This window comes from Megalobrama amblycephala, linkage group LG19 (genome assembly GCF_018812025.1).
Source record: "Megalobrama amblycephala isolate DHTTF-2021 linkage group LG19, ASM1881202v1, whole genome shotgun sequence".
Taxonomy (NCBI): domain Eukaryota; kingdom Metazoa; phylum Chordata; class Actinopteri; order Cypriniformes; family Xenocyprididae; genus Megalobrama; species Megalobrama amblycephala.
This window is the reverse complement of record NC_063062.1, coordinates 25,198,930-25,217,970: the sequence shown is the minus strand read 5'-3', so window position 1 is coordinate 25,217,970 and position 19,041 is coordinate 25,198,930. Positions and strand designations below refer to the sequence as shown.

At 44.4% G+C, this 19,041-nt stretch overlaps 1 protein-coding gene across 1 annotated transcript in view; it reads left to right on the top strand.

Moving 5' to 3' along the window:
• spon1a (spondin 1a) overlaps nt 1-19,041 on the top strand; it is a 232,422-nt gene that overhangs the window by 18,784 nt on the left and 194,597 nt on the right. Inside the window, exon 3 of the mRNA XM_048169100.1 lies at nt 4,306-4,439. Within this exon, the coding sequence (XP_048025057.1) occupies nt 4,306-4,439 (134 nt within the window). The remainder of the gene's footprint in view (nt 1-4,305; nt 4,440-19,041) is intronic.

Genomic DNA, 19,041 nt, shown 5'->3' with positions numbered 1-19,041 from the left:
ACATGGTAAATTTAGTTGAGGGACTTTTCTATGGAAGCTTGTTTCCATAAGCATAAAATTTATTTTCACTAAATAAGTTTTACTAAATATGTTCCACTAAATAAAAAATAAAAATAAAAAAAGAGGTAATTTCAACTTTTTATCAATTCTGACTTCTTTCCTTGCAATTGTGAGTTTGCATCTCACAATTCTGACTTTTTTTTTCTCAGAATTGCGAGTTTTTATCACACAATTCTGACTTTATACCTCACAATTCTGACTTTTCTATCAGAATTGCGATATATAAAGTCACAATTGCATGATATAAAATTTTAATTTCGTCTTATAGTCTTTTTAAAGACTTTTTCTCAGAATTGCGAGTTTATATCTCACAATTATGACTTTTTTCTCTGAATTGTTTATATCTCACAATTCTGACTATAACTCGCATTGTGACTTTATATCATGCAATTCTGACTTTATATCATGCGATTTTGACTATAACTCGCATTGTGACTTTATATCACGCAATTCTGACTTTATAACATGCAATTTTGACTTTATAACTCACAATTCTGAATTTTTATCTCGCAATTCTGAGAAAAAAAGTCAGAATTGTGAGATATAAACTTGCAATTGCGATAAAAGTCAGAATTGTGAGATAAAAAGTCGCAATTACCATTTTTATTTTTTTTTTAAACTAAAAAATAAGCTTCCTTTCTTTTCTATGCTTGTCTGTGTTTACAGACAATCTGGCAGTCTGCATTAGTGGTGGGGAATTTTCAGTGACTCTTTCTGCAGGTTACACTGTTACATCAGCAGGTGGCAGCAATTTAACAGCAAGTAAAATGTCTTTATGAGAGAGTCATTGAATCATTCATTCACACAATTGTTCCAAAAACCAATGATTCATTCAGGAAAGAAACAAGTGTATTCATTAATTACTCATTGAATAATTTACTCAACCGATTTTTTTTCAAAAATGCTGATTCATTCAGGAACGAAAACAATACTTACGTTTGTTGCTCAAAATTTGACATTTTTTACAAACCCGATTCCAAAAAAGTTGGGACACTGTACAAATTGTGAATAAAAAAGGAATGCAATAATTTACAAATCTCATAAACTACTAATATTTTATTCACAATAGAATATAGATAACATATATGTTGAAAGTGAGACATTTTGAAATGTCATGCCAAATATTGGCTCATTTCGGATTTCATGAGAGCTACACATTCCAAAAAAGTTGGGACAGGCAGCAATAAGAGGCCGGAAAAGTTAAATGTACATATAAGGAACAGCTGGAGGACCAATTTGCAACTTATTAGGTTAATTGGCAACATGATTGGGTGTCATAGAGTATGCCGTTAGGGACCAAGAGAGATGATAGGAAGGCATAGGTGAACACCGGGATAATCCAAAGAGCACTTTTTATTTATCCAAGCAGTAATCAGCTGGGGTGAAATTTACAAATAAGTGAGTAACGCATAAATGAAAAAAAAAAGAACAATAAATGAGCCAAAAAACCAAACAAACAAACAAACAAACAAAAAAATTACAAACGCTTTACACAGCGTACACTTGCTCTAACTTACCAAGAACAAAGTAAATTTGCTTAAACAGCATAAACATAACCTGCAGTTTAACTCACTGACCCCCTCCTTTCCCAAAGGCTGAGAAGGTCTGGCTTAAATATCTTAAATTCCCGATAGAATAGTAAGTGGACTATACCACCTTTTTAGCCAGACAACATAAAGAAAAAAAACAAACAAGTAATAATAAAAAAAATAACAATAATCTCATGTTTAAAGAAGAGCTGGACAGCCATTGCAACAGAAAATAAACAGATATAGAAAATACAATTAATAAACATAACAGTTAGACTAGGGCTGGGCGATGTATCGAATGCTTTTGTCACGCGCATTTCTTCAGTAAAGCCGGTTCCCTGATTACCGCTAAATCGCCATCACCTGCTTTCAAATGGAGCGGCATTTAATAGACAGAGCTGTAGATCACTGATAAGCCACGCAATATCGCGTTCAATATCGATATGTATCGCCGCCGATATTGAACGCGATATTGCGTGGCTTATCAGTGATCTACGGCTCTGTCTATTAAATGCCGCTCCATTTGAAAGCAGGTGATGGCAATTTAGCGGTAATCAGGGAACCGGCTTTACTGAAGAAATGCGCGTGACAAAAGCATTCGATACATCGCCCAGCCCTAAGTTAGACATGTTTTCTTATTCAGCTCATTTGTCAAAAGAAAACACCTGAAAAAAAAAACAATTGGTTCGTTCCAGCCCTTTAAATGCGCAACCTTGAAAGCGCCCCTCCCTTTGGGAAATCCCCGATCCAACCAGGAAGTAAGTGGAAGCGTCTAAGCCAGAGCAGACGAAACGGCAATCATCTTTACTCTTCAATCTTAGAAATAAACGGTATAGTAACAAAACAAATGTGTTATGTCCTTATTTAATGAAAACTGAACTGATAAATGAAGCGTGCTGTGATGTTCGCTGATATGTGCACCTATCACCGAACATCCACCACAGCGTCCTCATTCCCCCGTTCATGCCATCTTACCCAAAACATGACGACTGACCAAGGTAACTAAACCTTTTAAATATAAATGGTTTTATTGTCCGAGTGTGGAAATAATTTATGTGAATCATGTAAGGACTGTATATCACAGAACCGGTAACGATATAAATACATAATTAAACACATCTCATTGTCACATTGGGTATAAAAAGAGCCTCTCAGAGTGGCAGTGTCTCTCAGAAGTCAAGATGGGCAGAGGATCACCAATTCCCCCAATGCTGCAGTAAAAAACAGTGGAGCAATATCAGAAAAGAGTTTCTCAGAGAAAAATTGCAGAGTTCGAAGTTATCATCATCTACAGTGCATAATATCATCCAAAGATTCAGAGAATCTGGAACAATCTCTGTGCGTAAGGGTCAAGGCCGGAAAACCATACTGGATGCCCATGATCTTCGGGCCCTTAGACGGCACTGCATCACATACAGGAATGCTACTGTAATGGAAATCATAACATGGGCTCAGGAATACTTCCAGAAAACATTGTCGGTGAACACAATCCACCGTGCCATTCGCCGCTGCCGGCTAAAACTCTATAGGTCAAAAAAGAAGCCAAATCTAAACATGATCCAGAAGCACAGGCATTTTCTCTGGGCCAAGGCTCATTTAAAATGGACTGTGGCAATGTGGAAAACTGTTCTGTGGTCAGACAAATCAAAATTTGAAGTTCTTTTTGGAAAACTGGGACGCCATGTCATCCGGACTAAAGAGGACAAGGACAACCCAAGTTGTTATCAGCGCTCTAGAACAACATATGCTCCCATCCAGATGTCGTCTCTTTTAGGGAAGACCTTGCATTTTCCAACATGACAATGCCAGACCACATACTGCATCAATTACAACATCATGGCTGCGTAGAAGAAGGATCCAGGTACTGAAATGGCCAGCCTGCAGTCCAGATCTTTCACCCATAGAAAAAATTTGGCGAATCATAAAGAGGAAGATGCGACAAAGAAGACCTAAGACAGTTCAGCAACTAGAAGCCTGTATTAGAAAAGAATGGGACAACATTCCTGTTCCTAAACTTGAGCAACTTGTCTCCTCAGTCCCCAGACATTTGCAGACTGTTATAAAAAGAAGAGGGGATGCCACACAGTGGTAAACATGGCCTTGTCCCAACTTTTTTGAGATGTGTTGATGCCATGAAATTTAAAATCAACTTATTTTTCCCTTAAAATGATACATTTCCTCAGTTTAAACATTTGATATGTCATCTATGTTTTATTCTGAATAAAATATTGAAATTTGAAACTTCCACATCATTGCATTCTGTTTTTATTCACAATTTGTACAGTGTCCCAACTTTTTTGGAATCGGGTTTGTAGAAATGAGAAAAAAAAAAGAGAGAGAGAGAAAAAAAAAAAAGATTTAGAAAAAAAATGTTGCTCTGAAGCTTTAATGTAGGGCAAGAGGTTTTGCTGTAAATGAAGTACACTGACTTCCATGTTTGGCTCTCCATGTCATATCAAATACATCACCTCTGTTATTGCTGTTTGGGTTATTGGGTGGAGGAATTGTGGGTATTGTCACTGATCTAATAAAAAAAAAATCTGAAAAATCTAATCGAATCTTCCATAGTATTTTACAAATTTTCAAGGAAAATTATTATTATTATTATTTTTTTTATGTATTACATGAATAGACATAGAAGATAAGTAACAGGTATGCAACCATATTTAAATCGGACACATTTGTAATGATGAGTGTGGGTTTGTGCACTCTGCAGATAATTGACGAGGAAGACACACAGTTTATGACAAACTGCCCTCCAGCAGTGACAGAAAGCACCCCTCGCAGAAGGACCAGGATACAGGTGTTCTGGACAGCACCACCGTCAGGCAGTGGCTGTGTACTGCTGAAGTAAGTTGCACAACTATCCTCACCTCATAACCAAGTGCTAAATTAAGGGGACTCTAGGATTCTATGGTGATTGTGGTCATAGGACAAACTACTCCTCTCAAAATTTCCAAATTGTTGGTCACTTGACACTAGATGTAATAATAAAAAATAAAAAAATGAAATAATATAATCAATTAAAATATATGTGTGCTATATATACAGTTGTAAGAAAAAGTATGTGAACCACTTGCAGAATCTGTGAAAATGTGGAAAATTTTAACAAAATAAGAGAGATCATACAAAATTAATGTTATTTTTTGTTTAGTACTGTCCTGAGTAAGATATTTTACATAAAAGATGTTTATATATAGTCCACAAGACAAAAAAAAAAAAAAAAAGAAGCTGAATTTATTAAAATGACCCCATTCAAAAGTATGTGATCCCTTGATTCTTAAAACTGTGTGTGGTTACCTGGAGGATCTATGACTGTTTTTTTGTTTTGAGATGGTTGTTCATGAATTAAACAATGAACAGTTAAACTGAGCTCTGTTCTTCAGAAAAATCCTCCAGGTCTTGTAGATTCTTCAGTTTTCAAGCATCTTTTGCATATTTGAACCCTTTCCAGCAGTGACTGTATTATTTTGAGATCCATCTTTTCACACTGAGGACAATTGAGGGACTCAAACAGAACTGTTAAAAAAGGTTCAAACATTCACTGATGATCCAGAAGGAAACATGATGCATTAAGAGTTGGGGGGTGAAAACTTTTGAACAGGATGAAGATGTCCAAATTTTTCTTATTTTATTGAAATAGCGTTGCTTTTCATTTAGTACTGCCCTCTGGAAGCAACAGAAAATACTTGCATGTTTCCCGGAAGAAAAAATAAGTACAATTTACCTTGATATTCAAATTCAAAAGTTTTCACCCCTCAACTCTTAATGCATCGTGTTTAACACAGAAAACAGAACCTTAGCTGGTTACCTACATGCTAATTCCCAAATGTCAAAATTTTGATAGGAAGTGGCAAAAAAATCTAAACAAAGTCGTCCATGGGTCATTTTTTATGATCTTATGCATATAAATGTCTATAACTCCAAAACGAAATGAGATATTTTCACCAAATTTGACACACACATGTATGGGCTAACTCTGAGGACACATAAAACAATTGGTGGGATTGAGCCTCTTGGTGGTGCTATAATTGAACAAAACATGAAATTGCCATTAACTACAATACAGTATTATAATAAAAAAGGTTACGTTTTATGAATGCATTGGTGTATCATTACAAAACTCAGTATGGTCCTATTGTAATGAGACTGGTCTTAATGGATTCCTAGTAACATAGATACCAAATTTTACATAGCCAGCTGAACTTCCTGTCCGCCATTTTGTTTTTCCTTAAAAACCTACTTTTTCGAACTCCTCATAGACCGTTGCTGCGATTTTCACTAAAATCGAATCTTATCATCTTCAGGCCATGCTGACAAAAAGTTGATTTCAAGTTGATTCATCAAACCGTTTTCGTATACCACAGCAAAGAAGTAGGTGAGGATTATTAAGTGTGTGGATCCGTGTCCTCACTATCTGACACTAGATTACACACACAAGCTGTGGGTTCTCTGTCTGGGGAAGAGCACACATGGTAAGTTCTCGAGGGAGCTGCCTATGCAAACTGAGCATGTTCCTTTAAGAACGCTCCGTTCTCATCTGGGTCTCTTCTCCAGGGAAGTGAGTTCAGCATCTGGGCTTAGTGGTTTGGCCCCGCTCGCACTGAGACAGGGAGGAGACTCAGATCACGGGGCTCGCAGATGGAGCTCGTCAGACAGTTTGAGAGGGCGTGACCCCTCATGCTGAGGGGCTGAGGAGGATAGAGAGGGTGAGTTCACGGAATCCTCTCAGCCACCCTGTCCCGCGTATGCTGAGCTGTTAGAGATTATGGAACTTGCAGACTACAGTTGCCATGGCAGCGCGTTAGGATAGAGGCCTTCACACATTAACAAAGAATGATGATCGGTTTCTCTCTGGCCATAATCCTACAGCTCAAGTGAGCTTCCCATTCCTTCCTGACCTGCATATTGAGGTTGAGGCGGTATGGGAGAACCCAATTCCTAAAAAAAAAACAAAAAAAAAAAAAAACACCTTTTTAGGCTTAAAGCGGAACTCAGTAAGATTTGCGAAGCTCCCCCTACAGGTTCCTTCAGTGAATCACACTGTCGTAAACACTCCAAGCGCAGCTCTGGACTACAACGACTACAACGCTCACCAGCGCTGTAGTTTTGCAAATACAGTACAAGAAAGCTGCCTATGCAAACTGAGCATGTTCCTTTAAGAACGCTCCGTTCTCATCTGGGTCTCTTCTCCAGGGAAGTGAGTTCAGCATCTGGGCTTAGTGGTTCGGCCCCGCTCGCACTGAGACAGGGAGGAGACTCAGATCACGGGGCTCGCAGATGGAGCTCGTCAGACAGTTTGAGAGGGCGTGACCGCTCATGCTGAGGGGCTGAGGAGGATAGAGAGGGTGAGTTCACGGAATCCTCTCAGCCACCCTGTCCCGCGTATGCTGAGCTGTTAGAGATTATGGAACTTGCAGACTACAGTTGCCATGGCAGCGCGTTAGGATAGAGGCCTTCGCACATTAACAAAGAATGATGATCGGTTTCTCTCTGGCCATAATCCTACAGCTCAAGTGAGCTTCCCATTCCTTCCTGACCTGCATATTGAGGTTGAGGCGGTATGGTAGAACCCAATTCCTAAAAAAAAAAACAACAAAAAAAAAAAACACCTTTTTAGGCTTAAAGCGGAACTCAGTAAGATTTGCGAAGCTCCCCCTACAGGTTCCTTCAGTGAATCACACTGTCGTAAACACTCCAAGCGCAGCTCTGGACTACAACGACTACAACGCTCACCAACGCTGTAGTTTTGCAAATACAGTACAAGAAAGAGGAGGTGGGTAATTTGCAAATACAGTACACTCGATGGAGGTGGGTAATTTTCGAAATTGTCTTATAAAGTCATAATATATACATTGTTTTTGAATTACCATAAAGCATTTTGTCACTCTCGCATGAATGTGAACATGAGGCGAGATTGTGTCGGGTCGATGCAGCTCAACTTGCAAGTGCTGTATTCTGGCGTAGACGTGCCAGAGGGGGTTAGTGCTCGCCTCAAACACACCACTACAAGTCAATCAACCATCGTAAGGACTTAGAAAACTATTTATGAAGGTAAAAAAAGTTACTTAGTTCTGCTTTAATAAGGGTGAAAGACCTTCACGTTTTCCATGGTGTTAGGTCGCCACCCTGTGGTCACAGGTTGAACTGTTTTTTTTAGGTCTGGTTACTATTTAAATACTTAAATATTTATTTTAGACCACTGTGAAACAGTTTCAGAGACTGTTGGGTTTGATGGCAGCAGCATCTAACATGATACCTTTTGGCCTGTTGTACATGAGACCTCTACAGTGGTGGCTCAGGACCAGGGGGTTTTCCCAGAGGGGCAATCCTTTTCGCATGTTCAAGGTCGCACAGCAATTCTTACGTGCCTTGGTTATGTGGAAGAAACCCTGGTTCCTAATCGAAGGTCCCTTGTTGGGAGCTCCTTGTTATCTCAAAATGTTAATGACAGATGCTTCCCTCACAGGTTGGCGAGTGATTCTAGATGGTTGCTCAACTCAAGGCAAACGATGGCTGTCTTTCTTGCTCTCAAGAATTTCCTCCGAGATCTCAGGGGGCCACCATGTGCTCATCCACTCAGACAACACATCAGTGGTCACCTACATAAATCACCATCCAAAGGAAGGGTTTGCACTCACATCCTCTCTGCAAACTGGTGCACCAAATCCTCATGTGGTCCCAGGGAAAGCTGCTTTGGGAAAGCTCACTCAGGGCAGCGTTCATCCCTGTGTGCCAAAATCAGGGAGCAGACATCCTGTCGAGGCAGAGGCTGAGGCCTGGGGAATGAAGGCTCCACCATGAGGTGGTGGAGCAGATATGGAGGGTGAGGGTGTTAAGCCAGACACAAGTGGATCTGTTTGCGTTTCGAGAGACGTCTCACTGTCTAGTCTATTTTGAATGGTATTTGTGCTACGGGTGGTACAGTGGAATGCTAACAGGTTAAAGGTCTATGTGGTGGCCATATCTGCTTACTACATTCCTTTGGGTGGAATGTCTTTAGGGAGAGACCTGTTGGTAACCTGTTTCCTCAATGGCACATTGAGGCTGAGGCCTGCAGTATGCACTAGGGTACCAGCTTTTGATCTGGCCTTGGTGCTCCAAGGCCTGTCCCTGGCTCCCTTTGAGCTTATTAAAGAGGTTCCAGTCAAGTTTTTGACTCTTAAAATGTTGTTCCTCCTGGCTATCATGTCTCTTAACAGAATAAGAGATCTGCAAGCCCTGTCGGTTACCCCTTCGTGCGAACCTTCGTACATGGTGAAAGCATTTCTTCATCTGACACCGGGTTATGTTCCCAAGGTCCCCACTAATGTGGCTAGAACTATTGTGTTACAATCCTTCTGTCCCCCACCCTTTTCAGGACTCTGGCCAAAAAAGAAATAATCTGCTTTGTCCAGTTCGAGCTTTAGATGCTTACGTCCAGAGAGCTGCCCTGTGGAGTAAGTCAGAGCAACTTTTTGTCTGGTTTAGGTCACCCAGGAAGGGGTCCACAGCGTCAAAGCAGAGAATGAGCAAGTGGATAGTTGTGGCTATCTCTCTTGCATATGAGTCGGCTGGACAACCTTCCCCAATGTCAGTTCGAGCCCACTCTATGTGTATGGCTGCCTAAGGCTCTCTTGTTAGGAGTTAAACTTTAAGATGTTTGTGATGTGGCAGGCTGGTCCTCACCACACACATTCATGAGGTTTACAACCTGATCTTGAGCTCTACACCAGGGTTTCAGGTGTCCTAGTGCTTTTTCTTTCTTATTCTTGCCATATTGGATTTCATTTTTACTACCCACCAGGCTACATCTCTGACTTGTGCTGATCTTTTATCATGGTCATTGGGCCACATTTCCACTGTAGATGAGTGCCACTGACTGTAAATAAATAAATAAATAAATAAATAAATAAATGTGGTGGGACTCCATTACAGTTAGTTCCCATTCAGTCGGTCACGTTCGACGTACGTCGGACAGACCGACGAATAGGAATCTCGCTAGAGAGGCCAATCTACTTCGAGTGTAACTAAAAAGAGCCAATGCACATTGGCATGCAATCATATGCATCAGCTGCTCGCCTCGCAGCGCGGGTATATAATGAGCAGCAGGTGCGTTGCATCTTCAGCTTTTCGCTTCGGAGCCGAACGGTGTTTGTTCCTGTTCTCTGCAAGCGAGTGTCTGCTAGAAGACGAGTCAAGCTTTTTGGTTGAACTTCTCTTTTTTTTCCGAGTGCAGGCGAACAGCACAGCAGCGGGGTTGAAGTCCTCTCTTTTTCTGTTTTTGTTTCGTTTGCCTTTTTTGAGCAAATAGCTGTTTTGACAGCGTCGGAAGGCTGTTCTCACGGCCGGTACGGTGCGCTTTTGAGCGCTGAAAAGCCGTTTTTACGGCTGGTAAGAGTGAGCGCCTTCAAAGAGAGAGAGAGAGCACACGACAGGCTGCACACAATCCCTGTCTGTGTTGCGGCGGCCGTTCCCCTGCGTGCTTCAGCACTTTTAAAAGAGTAAAGTCCCTGAAAGAGCTTACACAAGTAGATTCGCGTCTTTTTAAAGATGACATCCTACTTGTGTTTCTGGATGCGGTCGTTCCTGTCCTCACTGACGGCCACGATCACTGTTTCACATGTCTGGGCGCGTGTTGAAATGATGTTCGTGGGTGTTTCATGTTTTCATATGAGAACATGATCACGTCGACACGCCGGTCGTGACTCTTCTTTCTCCGGGAAGCTTGAGTCCCCTCTGTTGTTGGCCAGCTGCCGCTTGTGTGTAAAAGCACAGCCGCGGGTCTGCCCGACACTCTGGGAAGACCGTGGAGATCAGCGAGAGCAAACCTCTCGCTCCTCTGCGTGTCGTGTGCCGTCGAGCTGCCGGGCTGCAGCGCGGGTTGTCACGGCAACCCAGCGCTCGCTCGGCGCTCTAGATGCGCGGTTCCCTTGCATAATCTCCATTGTAGCGCCCTCTCTGGTGCACCAGAAGAGGTCTACTTTGCTGATATGGCTTGGGTGACATGAGGTTGAGGGGTTCCTTCGGGGATCCAACCCCCTAGGGCCCCTTCCCTCTCTAGCGCATTGCAAGCTGTGCAGTTTCTGGATTGGATTGCTGGTCCGTCTCATAGGGGAACCTAGCATTTCATTCAGAGCTCCAGCTGAGGGACAGACGTCGATTGCAGCATCGGAGAGAGTGCTGTTATGCTCTGGAAATGAGGGTGACGCTGCCCACTGTAATGGTGTGTGCTTATGCTGACTCAGATTCGGAGTTTACAGCCATGCTTTCCTGGGTCTTCCAGATGTGCATGGAAAACTTGGCAGTATGGGGGTATGTTGGTGCCATAAATATGGAATGCCAAAAGTGCCAAAATCTGCATAAGTTTTTCCTCTCTCACTACTCTCTTGGTTGGGGTGGCTGTACACAGACCACACCCACCCTGCATGTGAGGCCAAGGCACTCTTTTTGCATGAGGGTAGTTCTGTGCTGGGGTTGAGCTGCGCTTGTTGACTAACCGTGATCAAAGTCACGGCGCAGGCCCTCAGCCAGACGATGTCCACCTCAGTGGTCCAGAAGTGCCCCCTGGCTTACCTTGTGAGGTGCGAGAGGTTGTCAAGCTAAATGCTTTCTCAATGCTCCCATCTTACGAGGTGGCCTTTTCGGTGACACTGTCGAGGACTGAGCCCAGCGGTTCTCCTCAGTTAGTAGCGGATCGGGGAGCTTCCCATGACAAACCGTTGAGTTCCTCTTGGGCCGCCCCTCGGTCTGCTCGTCGCCAAGGGTGTCGTCCCCTGCAAGAAACTCTGGCCCAGCAGGCTCTGCTGTGTCCATTGCGGGGAGATGACGCCTCCCGTCTCTGCAGCTGTTTAAGTGGTTGGTGAGAGTTACCCCTGAGACGGGCGACCCAGAGATGGGTGGGGCTGCTCTTCCACCCCTGGAGGAGGGCCGGGTGGTAAATCCTTTTATTGGGTTTGTTTCTGTTCCGCCACTGACCCAAGAGGCAGTGGTACCCAAAATTAAAAGAGCAGTTCCTCCATTTCCAGGTCTGAAGAGGGTTTGGAGAGCAGTGGGAGGAGAAAAACCTCACCACTCTCATCCCCCTCTTCTGTCGCCAGCAGACAGCAGCGAGCAGCGGGCAGCCAAAGCCTCGACTGCTCCCTCTGTCCATCCGTGGAACCAGGTAAGTGTTGCCTAGCACACTGTGATGCTGCTTCGGGCCGCCTCACAAAGAGAGCCCCCCGAGCCGCGTCCCTGTGTTCCACCTCGCTGCCCCGCTGCGGGTACGCCGGTGGTCCCTTTGGTCCCGCTTGTACGGTCTCTGCGAGCCTGGTTAGCGCTCCCCAGTCCGTCTCGCTGGCTCATTCGGACTATCAGGCTAGGCTATGCGATTCAGTTCGCCCGGCATCCCCCCAAGTTCAGGGACGTCCTCTTCACTACAGTGAAAGATGTCGTTGCCCCTGTCTTGCGTGCGGAGATCGCAGTCCTACTGGCGGAGGACGCGATAGAGCCGGCCCCTCCAGCCGATATGAGGTTAGGGTTCTACAGTCCCTACTTCATTGTACCCAAAAAGAGCGGTGGGTTACGACCGATCTTGGACCTGCGAGTTTTGAATCGGAGCCTGTACAAGCTACCGTTCAAAATGCTGACGCAGAAGCGCATTTTTGAGTGCATCCGTCCCCGAGATTGGTTTGCAGCGATCGACCTGAAGGACGCGTACTTCCATGTCTCGTTTCTTCCGCGACACAGGCCATTCCTGCGCTTTGCGTTTGAAGGTCGAGCATATCAGTACAGAGTCCTACCCTTCGGGCTGGCCCTGTCTCCCCGCGTCTTTACGAAAGTCGTAGGGGGAGCCCTTGTTCCCATGAGAGAACAGGGTGTTCGCATTCTCAACTACCTCGACAACTGGCTCATTCTAGCACAGTCCCGGGGTTAGTTGTGCGAACACAAGGATTTGGTGCTCAGACACCTCAGCCAGTTGGGTCTTCAGGTCAACTGGGAAAAGAGCAAACTCTCCCCTGTGCAGAGGATCTCTTTTCTCGGTATGGAGCTGGATTCGGTCGAACAGATAGCACGCCTCACAGAGGAACGTGCTCAGTCGGTGTTGAACTGCCTGAATACGTTCAATGGCAGGACAGCGGTCCCACTGAAATTCTTTCAGAGGCTCCTGGGGCATATGGCGGCCGCGGCGGCAGTAACCCCGCTTGGTCTGCTTCATATGAGACTGCTTCAACACTGGCTTCACGGCCGAGTCCCGAGATGGGCGTGGCAACGCGGCACGTTCCGGGTGCTAATCACTCAGGAGTGCCGCCAAGCCTTCAGTCCGTGGTCGGACCCTTTGTTTCTCCGGGCAGGAGTGCCCCTAGAACAAGTGTCCTGGCATGCTGTGGTATTCACAGATGCTCCTGCCACCGGCTGGGGTGCCACGTACAACGGGCATGCAGTGTCAGGGGTTTGGACGGGACCCCATCTGCATTGGCACATCAATTGCCTCGAGTTGCTAGCAGTACGTCTTGCTCTGAGCCGCCTCAAAGGGCCGCTACGGGGCAAGCATGTACTGGTCCGTACGGACAACACTGCGACCGTTGCGTACATCAACCATCAAGGTGGTCTACGCTCCCGTCGCATGTCGCAACTCGCCCGCCATCTCCTCCTCTGGAGTCAGAAGCGTCTGAGGTCGCTTCATGCCATTCTTGTCCCTGGTTTGCTCAGCCATGTGGCCGACGAGCTATCACGAGCTGAGCTGCCAGGAGAGTGGCGACTCCACCCCCAGGTGGTCCAGCTGATCTGGAGAGAGTTTGGAGAGGCTCAGGTAGACCTGTTTGCCTCACCGGAAACCTCCCACTGCCAGTTGTTTTACCCCCTGTCCGAGGGAACACTCGGGACAGACGCACTGGCACTCAGCTGGCCCCGGGGCCTTCGCAAATATGCGTTTCCCCCAGTGAGCCTACTTGCACAGACCCTGTGCAAAGTCAGGGAGGACGAGGAGCAGGTCCTCTTAGTTGCGCCCTATTGGCCCGACCAGACCTGGTTCCCAGAACTTTCACTCCTTGCGACAGCCCTCCCTGGCCCATTCCTCTGAGGAAGGCCTTCTTCTCAGAGACGGGGCACTCTTTGGCACCCGCATCCAGACCTCTGGAAACTCCATGTCTGGTCCTGGACGGGACGCGGAGGTTCTAGGTGACTTACCCCCTGAGGTACTTAACACCATCACTTCGGCACTTGCACTGTCTACGAGACGTGCTTACGCCTCGAAGTGGAACCTGTTCGTCGAGTGGTGCTCTTCTCGCCGAGAAGACCCCCGAGGATGCTCGATCGGAGTCGTGCTTTCCTTCTTGCAGCAAGGGTTGGAGCGTAGGCTGTCCCCCTCCACCCTCAAAGTCCATACTGCTGCTATCTCCGCTTACCACGACCACATAGATGGCAAATCTGTTGGTCAGCACGACCTGGTCGTCAGGTTCCTTAGGGGGGCGAGACGGTTAAATCCTCCTCGTCCCCCTCCATACCCTCTTGGGACCTCACTCTGGTGCTAAGAGCACTTCAGATTGCTCCCTTTGAGCCTTTGCAATCGGCAGACTTAAAGATTCTGTCTATGAAGACTTTGCTGCTGGTTGCATTGGCCTCCATCAAGAGGGTAGGGGACCTGCAGTCATTTTCGGTCGACGTATCGTGCCTGGAGTTCGGGCCGGGTGATAGCCACGTGGTACTAAGACCCCGGCCTGGCTATGTGCCCAAGGTTCCTACCACTCCCTTCAGGGGCCAGGTGGTGAGCCTGCAAGCGCTGCCCTCGGAGGAGGCAGACCCAGCCCTGGCTTTGCTCTGTCCAGTTCGCGCTTTGCGACAGTACATAGACAGAACACAAAGCCTCAGGACCTCAGACCAGCTCTTTGTCTGTTATGGAGGCCAGCAGAAGGGAAAGGCTGTCTCCAAGCAGAGGATGGCCCACTGGATAGTGGATGCCATCGCCCTGGCTTACCAAGCTCAGGGCGTGCCCTGCCTACTCAGGTTGCATGCTCACTCCACGAGAGGTGTCGCATCCTCCTGGGTGCTGGCTCATGGCGCCTCACTGACAGACATTTGTAGAGCTGCGGGCTGGGCGACACCTACACGTTCGCTAGATACTATAGCCTTCGTGTCGAGCCGGTCTCCTCCCCTGTTCTCGCCACAGGTCAGAGGCACGGAGAGGCCCCGGCTTAGTGTCGGCTTGCTGCGCTACATGCGCTTCTTTTCTCCAGAGAGTCCCTACAAGGCAGACCCTGTCGAGTCCTCCGATATCCCTTCGGCAGCCGACGTTGCGGAGCGTCTGGCGCCAGGCCTATACTCCGTTGTATCCTTGAGAATCGGGTTTAGGCTGGGTTCCATATGTGTGACCCTACGGGGATCCCATATGGTTGGTTCCACGGTTGCTCCTAAACGAAGCCCGTGTCTTTCCCTCTGGGAGAACCTACCCTTCATCGGGTTGGAGTCACCCCAGCTCTTCCATATGTAGCACAGCCCTACAGGGTTAGTCCATATGTACTTCTCCACATAACTCCTTCGGGGAAGGATGTGGCTTCCGCAGCGTTCCTTTCCCAGCGAAAGGGTACGCTTTCCCAGCGTTATCCAATAGTCTCACTGAATGGGTTTTGGGGAACAGCAGTGATCGACTCTCTCTGTGTTAGCCCTGTCCCACCATCCTCAGGCAAGGGGGTTCAGGTGGCTTACAACAGAGCGCTGGAAGGGGGCAGCTCCTGTGGCGCTTTGGTAGGGATTCCTATTCGTCGGTCTGTCCGACGTACGTCGAACGTGACCGACTGAATGGGAACGTCTCGGTTACAAAGGTAACCCTCGTTCCCTGAAGGAGGGAACGGAGACGTACGTCCCGTCGCCACAGTCGCTGTACCCCGCTGATGCTGCTGCCTATCCGGTTCGGCTCCTCAGCGAAAACCTGAAGATGCAACGCACCTGCTGCTCATTATATACCCGCGCTGCGAGGCGAGCAGCTGATGCATATGATTGCATGCCAATGTGCATTGGCTCGTTTTAGTTACACTCGAAGTAGATTGGCCTCTCTAGCGAGATTCCTATTCGTCGGTCTGTCCGACGTACGTCTCCGTTCCCTCCTTCAGGGAACGAGGGTTACCTTTGTAACCGAGACGTTCTGGCCCACTTGTTTTTTTTATCTTAGATTGTGACATATACATCATAAACAAGATGTGGTTTGTTAATGTTAGGCCTGGTTTTAACAGCTCAAAAACAGCTCAAACATGCATTTTAGTCTGGGAATAGGCTTAAGCCTAGTCTGTGAAACCGAGGGTGAATGTCTTTCTAATATCTTGTCCTATATCCTTAGAAACCATTTTAGGCATTTTTTTTCCCCCCTATGTTGGTTAAATCCATTAAAGAAACACAATTTTTGTGTTTCTTTTATTAATTCTGAGTCAATCGAATGGGTTTTGTAATCCAGTCTTAGACTGTGTGGACACTCTTAGTCAGTCCATACAAAATTAGACAGTGCGGATCATCAGTGGACGCTAATAACAGGGTACAGGTATGTAGGCAGGAAGTTGACTGAACATGAAGAGATTATGACTGTTCTATGATTCACTTGTTTTTCATATGGAATACTATTCTAAAAATAAGTTGTGAGTCTCATAACTTTATATGGTTCACTGTCTGTAATGGAGAGGCTTGAGAACAAAAAAGTGTGTTTTAGTGGTTGGAAAATAAAAAATGCAGCAGGAGAAAAGACAGGAGGAGTGTATTGGACATGAAAAAAGTGCTATATATAAAAAAAAATAAAAAAAAAGACATGGAAGCATCAAACCAGCATGAGCGATGGAGAGGGCGAGCTTCAGGCAGTCAGGATACAAAGAGGTGGGGAGCAGGGCAGAAGAGGTGGAGTGTGGGTAATGAGTAGAGATCCATGGTGAAGGTTGCTGAACTTGACTCTTTGCTGTGAGTAAATTCTAGAGGGGATGCTGGGAGCAGAAATGCTCTATGAAATCAAAACTTTCTCTTTCTCCTATTTACTCCAAACAGTCTCACAAGTAAAAGCAAAAGAGTGAAAAACTAGCTTGACATTGAAAAATTTAAAGACAGCAAGAAACTTTCTGTGGTGTGTCAAACTGTTTTTTCATGCCCTCCAGATCTCCCCTGCAGCTGAGATCTCATGATTAAAAACTTGGTCCAAAAGGAAAGACAAGTGAACTTGCAAAGCCACTGGGTAAACAGTCAACATTTTGCTTGTTTATGATTTGACCCTTTCACATGCAAGTTGAAATATTGTAGCTGAGTCCCTGGTGTGAGTTTAAGGCAACCATCATTTTAGAATATATCACATTATTATTTCCATGGCACACCGCAGCCATATGACTGATGTGTCAGTTTTATTTATTTATTTTTTTTATTATTTAGAATTTTAGAATATATTATTTTAATGCTTTTTAACTATATTGTAAAATATATTTTATTCTGATACTGAAAAGTATTTTGACATTTAAACACCTTTACAACGATCATAATAGTTGATCTATAATGGGCAGTGGGCGTCGCCATGATAGTTTGCACTGCAATGCAAAGAACTGTCAGATTTACAAAACAAAACAGTGAACTAGGAGAAGAATAGAGTAAACTTTATAATTATATATAGTTATATAGTTTGTCCCCTTGGAATTGTAAGGTTCTATCTGACATTTTTGTCAAAATTGAGTTATTCACATATTCTCATTCTTTGACAACTTATTTACATTATGTGATGTTTCTTTTTTTAAAGTTTTAAAGTTAAAGTACATTTTGGGACTTTTTTTTTTTTTTTGTTTGGTTCTATCTACAAAGTCAACTCTAACTTGGTTCTATAATGTTCTATCTGTGAGCCAAGCAGCACTTTGAATGCACACGCAAGGACCAATCAGCATCAGCTTTCTTTGTCATGTTGCCAGACTGCTCCATGACAGCGGAAAAGAGCGCAGAAAAAACTAAAACAGTGAAGACTAAACAATTCCACTCAACGTGATGTTTATTAGAAACCTCATGATCGCCTATTTTATTTATGATCTTGTTAGTGACAGCAGCCAAAATTCCAGGGAATTTCAGTCTTTTTTTGTTTTGCTGTAGCTATTGCTGAGGAGTTGTTTTCATAGTTAGACAACACGCTAGCCATCAGCACTATTAAGAGGATAGGTTCAGGTTTTGTAGTCTATTTGCTTTATTCCAGTCACGTCATTGTCATATGAGGGAATGTTATATACTTTACAAACTTTTATCATAATGCAAGCACTTGCTACTTCCATTTTCATCATCAGTAGTGCTTAAGAATGTGTAACATGGTGTGTAGACAGGCTGATTAAGATGAAGACGAATTAAGTTCTAACTCACAGTTTAATAGAATAACCCAGACAGGTTAAAATCCAAACAGGCGGCAGGGTACCCACACACATAACTAGAAAAAGGTGCCGTAGAACGTGTTTTGAAGATGTAAAAGATGTAATATAAGTCTAAGGTGTCCACTGAATGTGTCTGTGAAGTTTCAGCTCAAAATACTCCATAGATTTTTTTTTTATTAATTTTTTTAACTGCCTATTTTGGGGCATCATCAAATAAGCGCCGATTCAGGCTGCGGCCCCTTTAAATTCTCGTGCTCCCGCCCCCCGAGCTTGCCCTTAACTTAAACAGCATAAACAAAGTTCACACAGCTAATATAACCCTCAAAATGGATCTTTACAAAGTGTTCGTCATGCAGCATGTCTAATCGCGTAAGTATGGCATTTATTTGGATGTTTACATTTGATTCTGAATGAGTTTAATAGTATGCTCTGTGGCTAAAGCTAACATTACACACTGTTTGAGAGATTTATAAAGAATGAAGTTGTGTTTATGAATCAGACTGCAAGTGTTTAAAAAATGAAAGATTAAAATGGTGTATAACTCTTAATTGTATGTGCAACAGTGATGGAGTATTTTGAGTCTCTATTCACACTGGTAAAAAAAAAAACCGAGGTGGTATCGCCGGCGTGACCGCCAACCCGGGGAAGTTAAGGATCTTTGGGTGAGCTGAGTAAACCTCTATATAACGTGGATCACTGTGATGAGATTTTAAAGAAATATTTTCTGATTGTGTATCTGCAAACATTACTTAATTCACCACTGCATGTTGATGAAAGGCAAAATAAAATATTATTAAATAAAATAAGAAAGCATCAGAAAAATGGGGTGACAAAATGTTGTGAACTCCATTTACACTGTATTTTGTGGTTGGATCGCCTGAGACTAAATATCTAAAAATCTGAGAAGTAAAAGTTATTTTTTTTTTTGTACATTGCAGTGAAAAAAAAAATCACTTGTGATTTCTCTTTCTTATGGGTGCTACTTACAATAAAAATATGACATCTGTGAAATCAGCTAATGCCCTTTCGTTTGGTCGGACTGGTGCACAAAAAACATAAATAAAAGCTATTTCTGTTCAAGCTGCTCTCAAATGCTGATTTTTCATTTATAAATGTGTGAAGTAAAA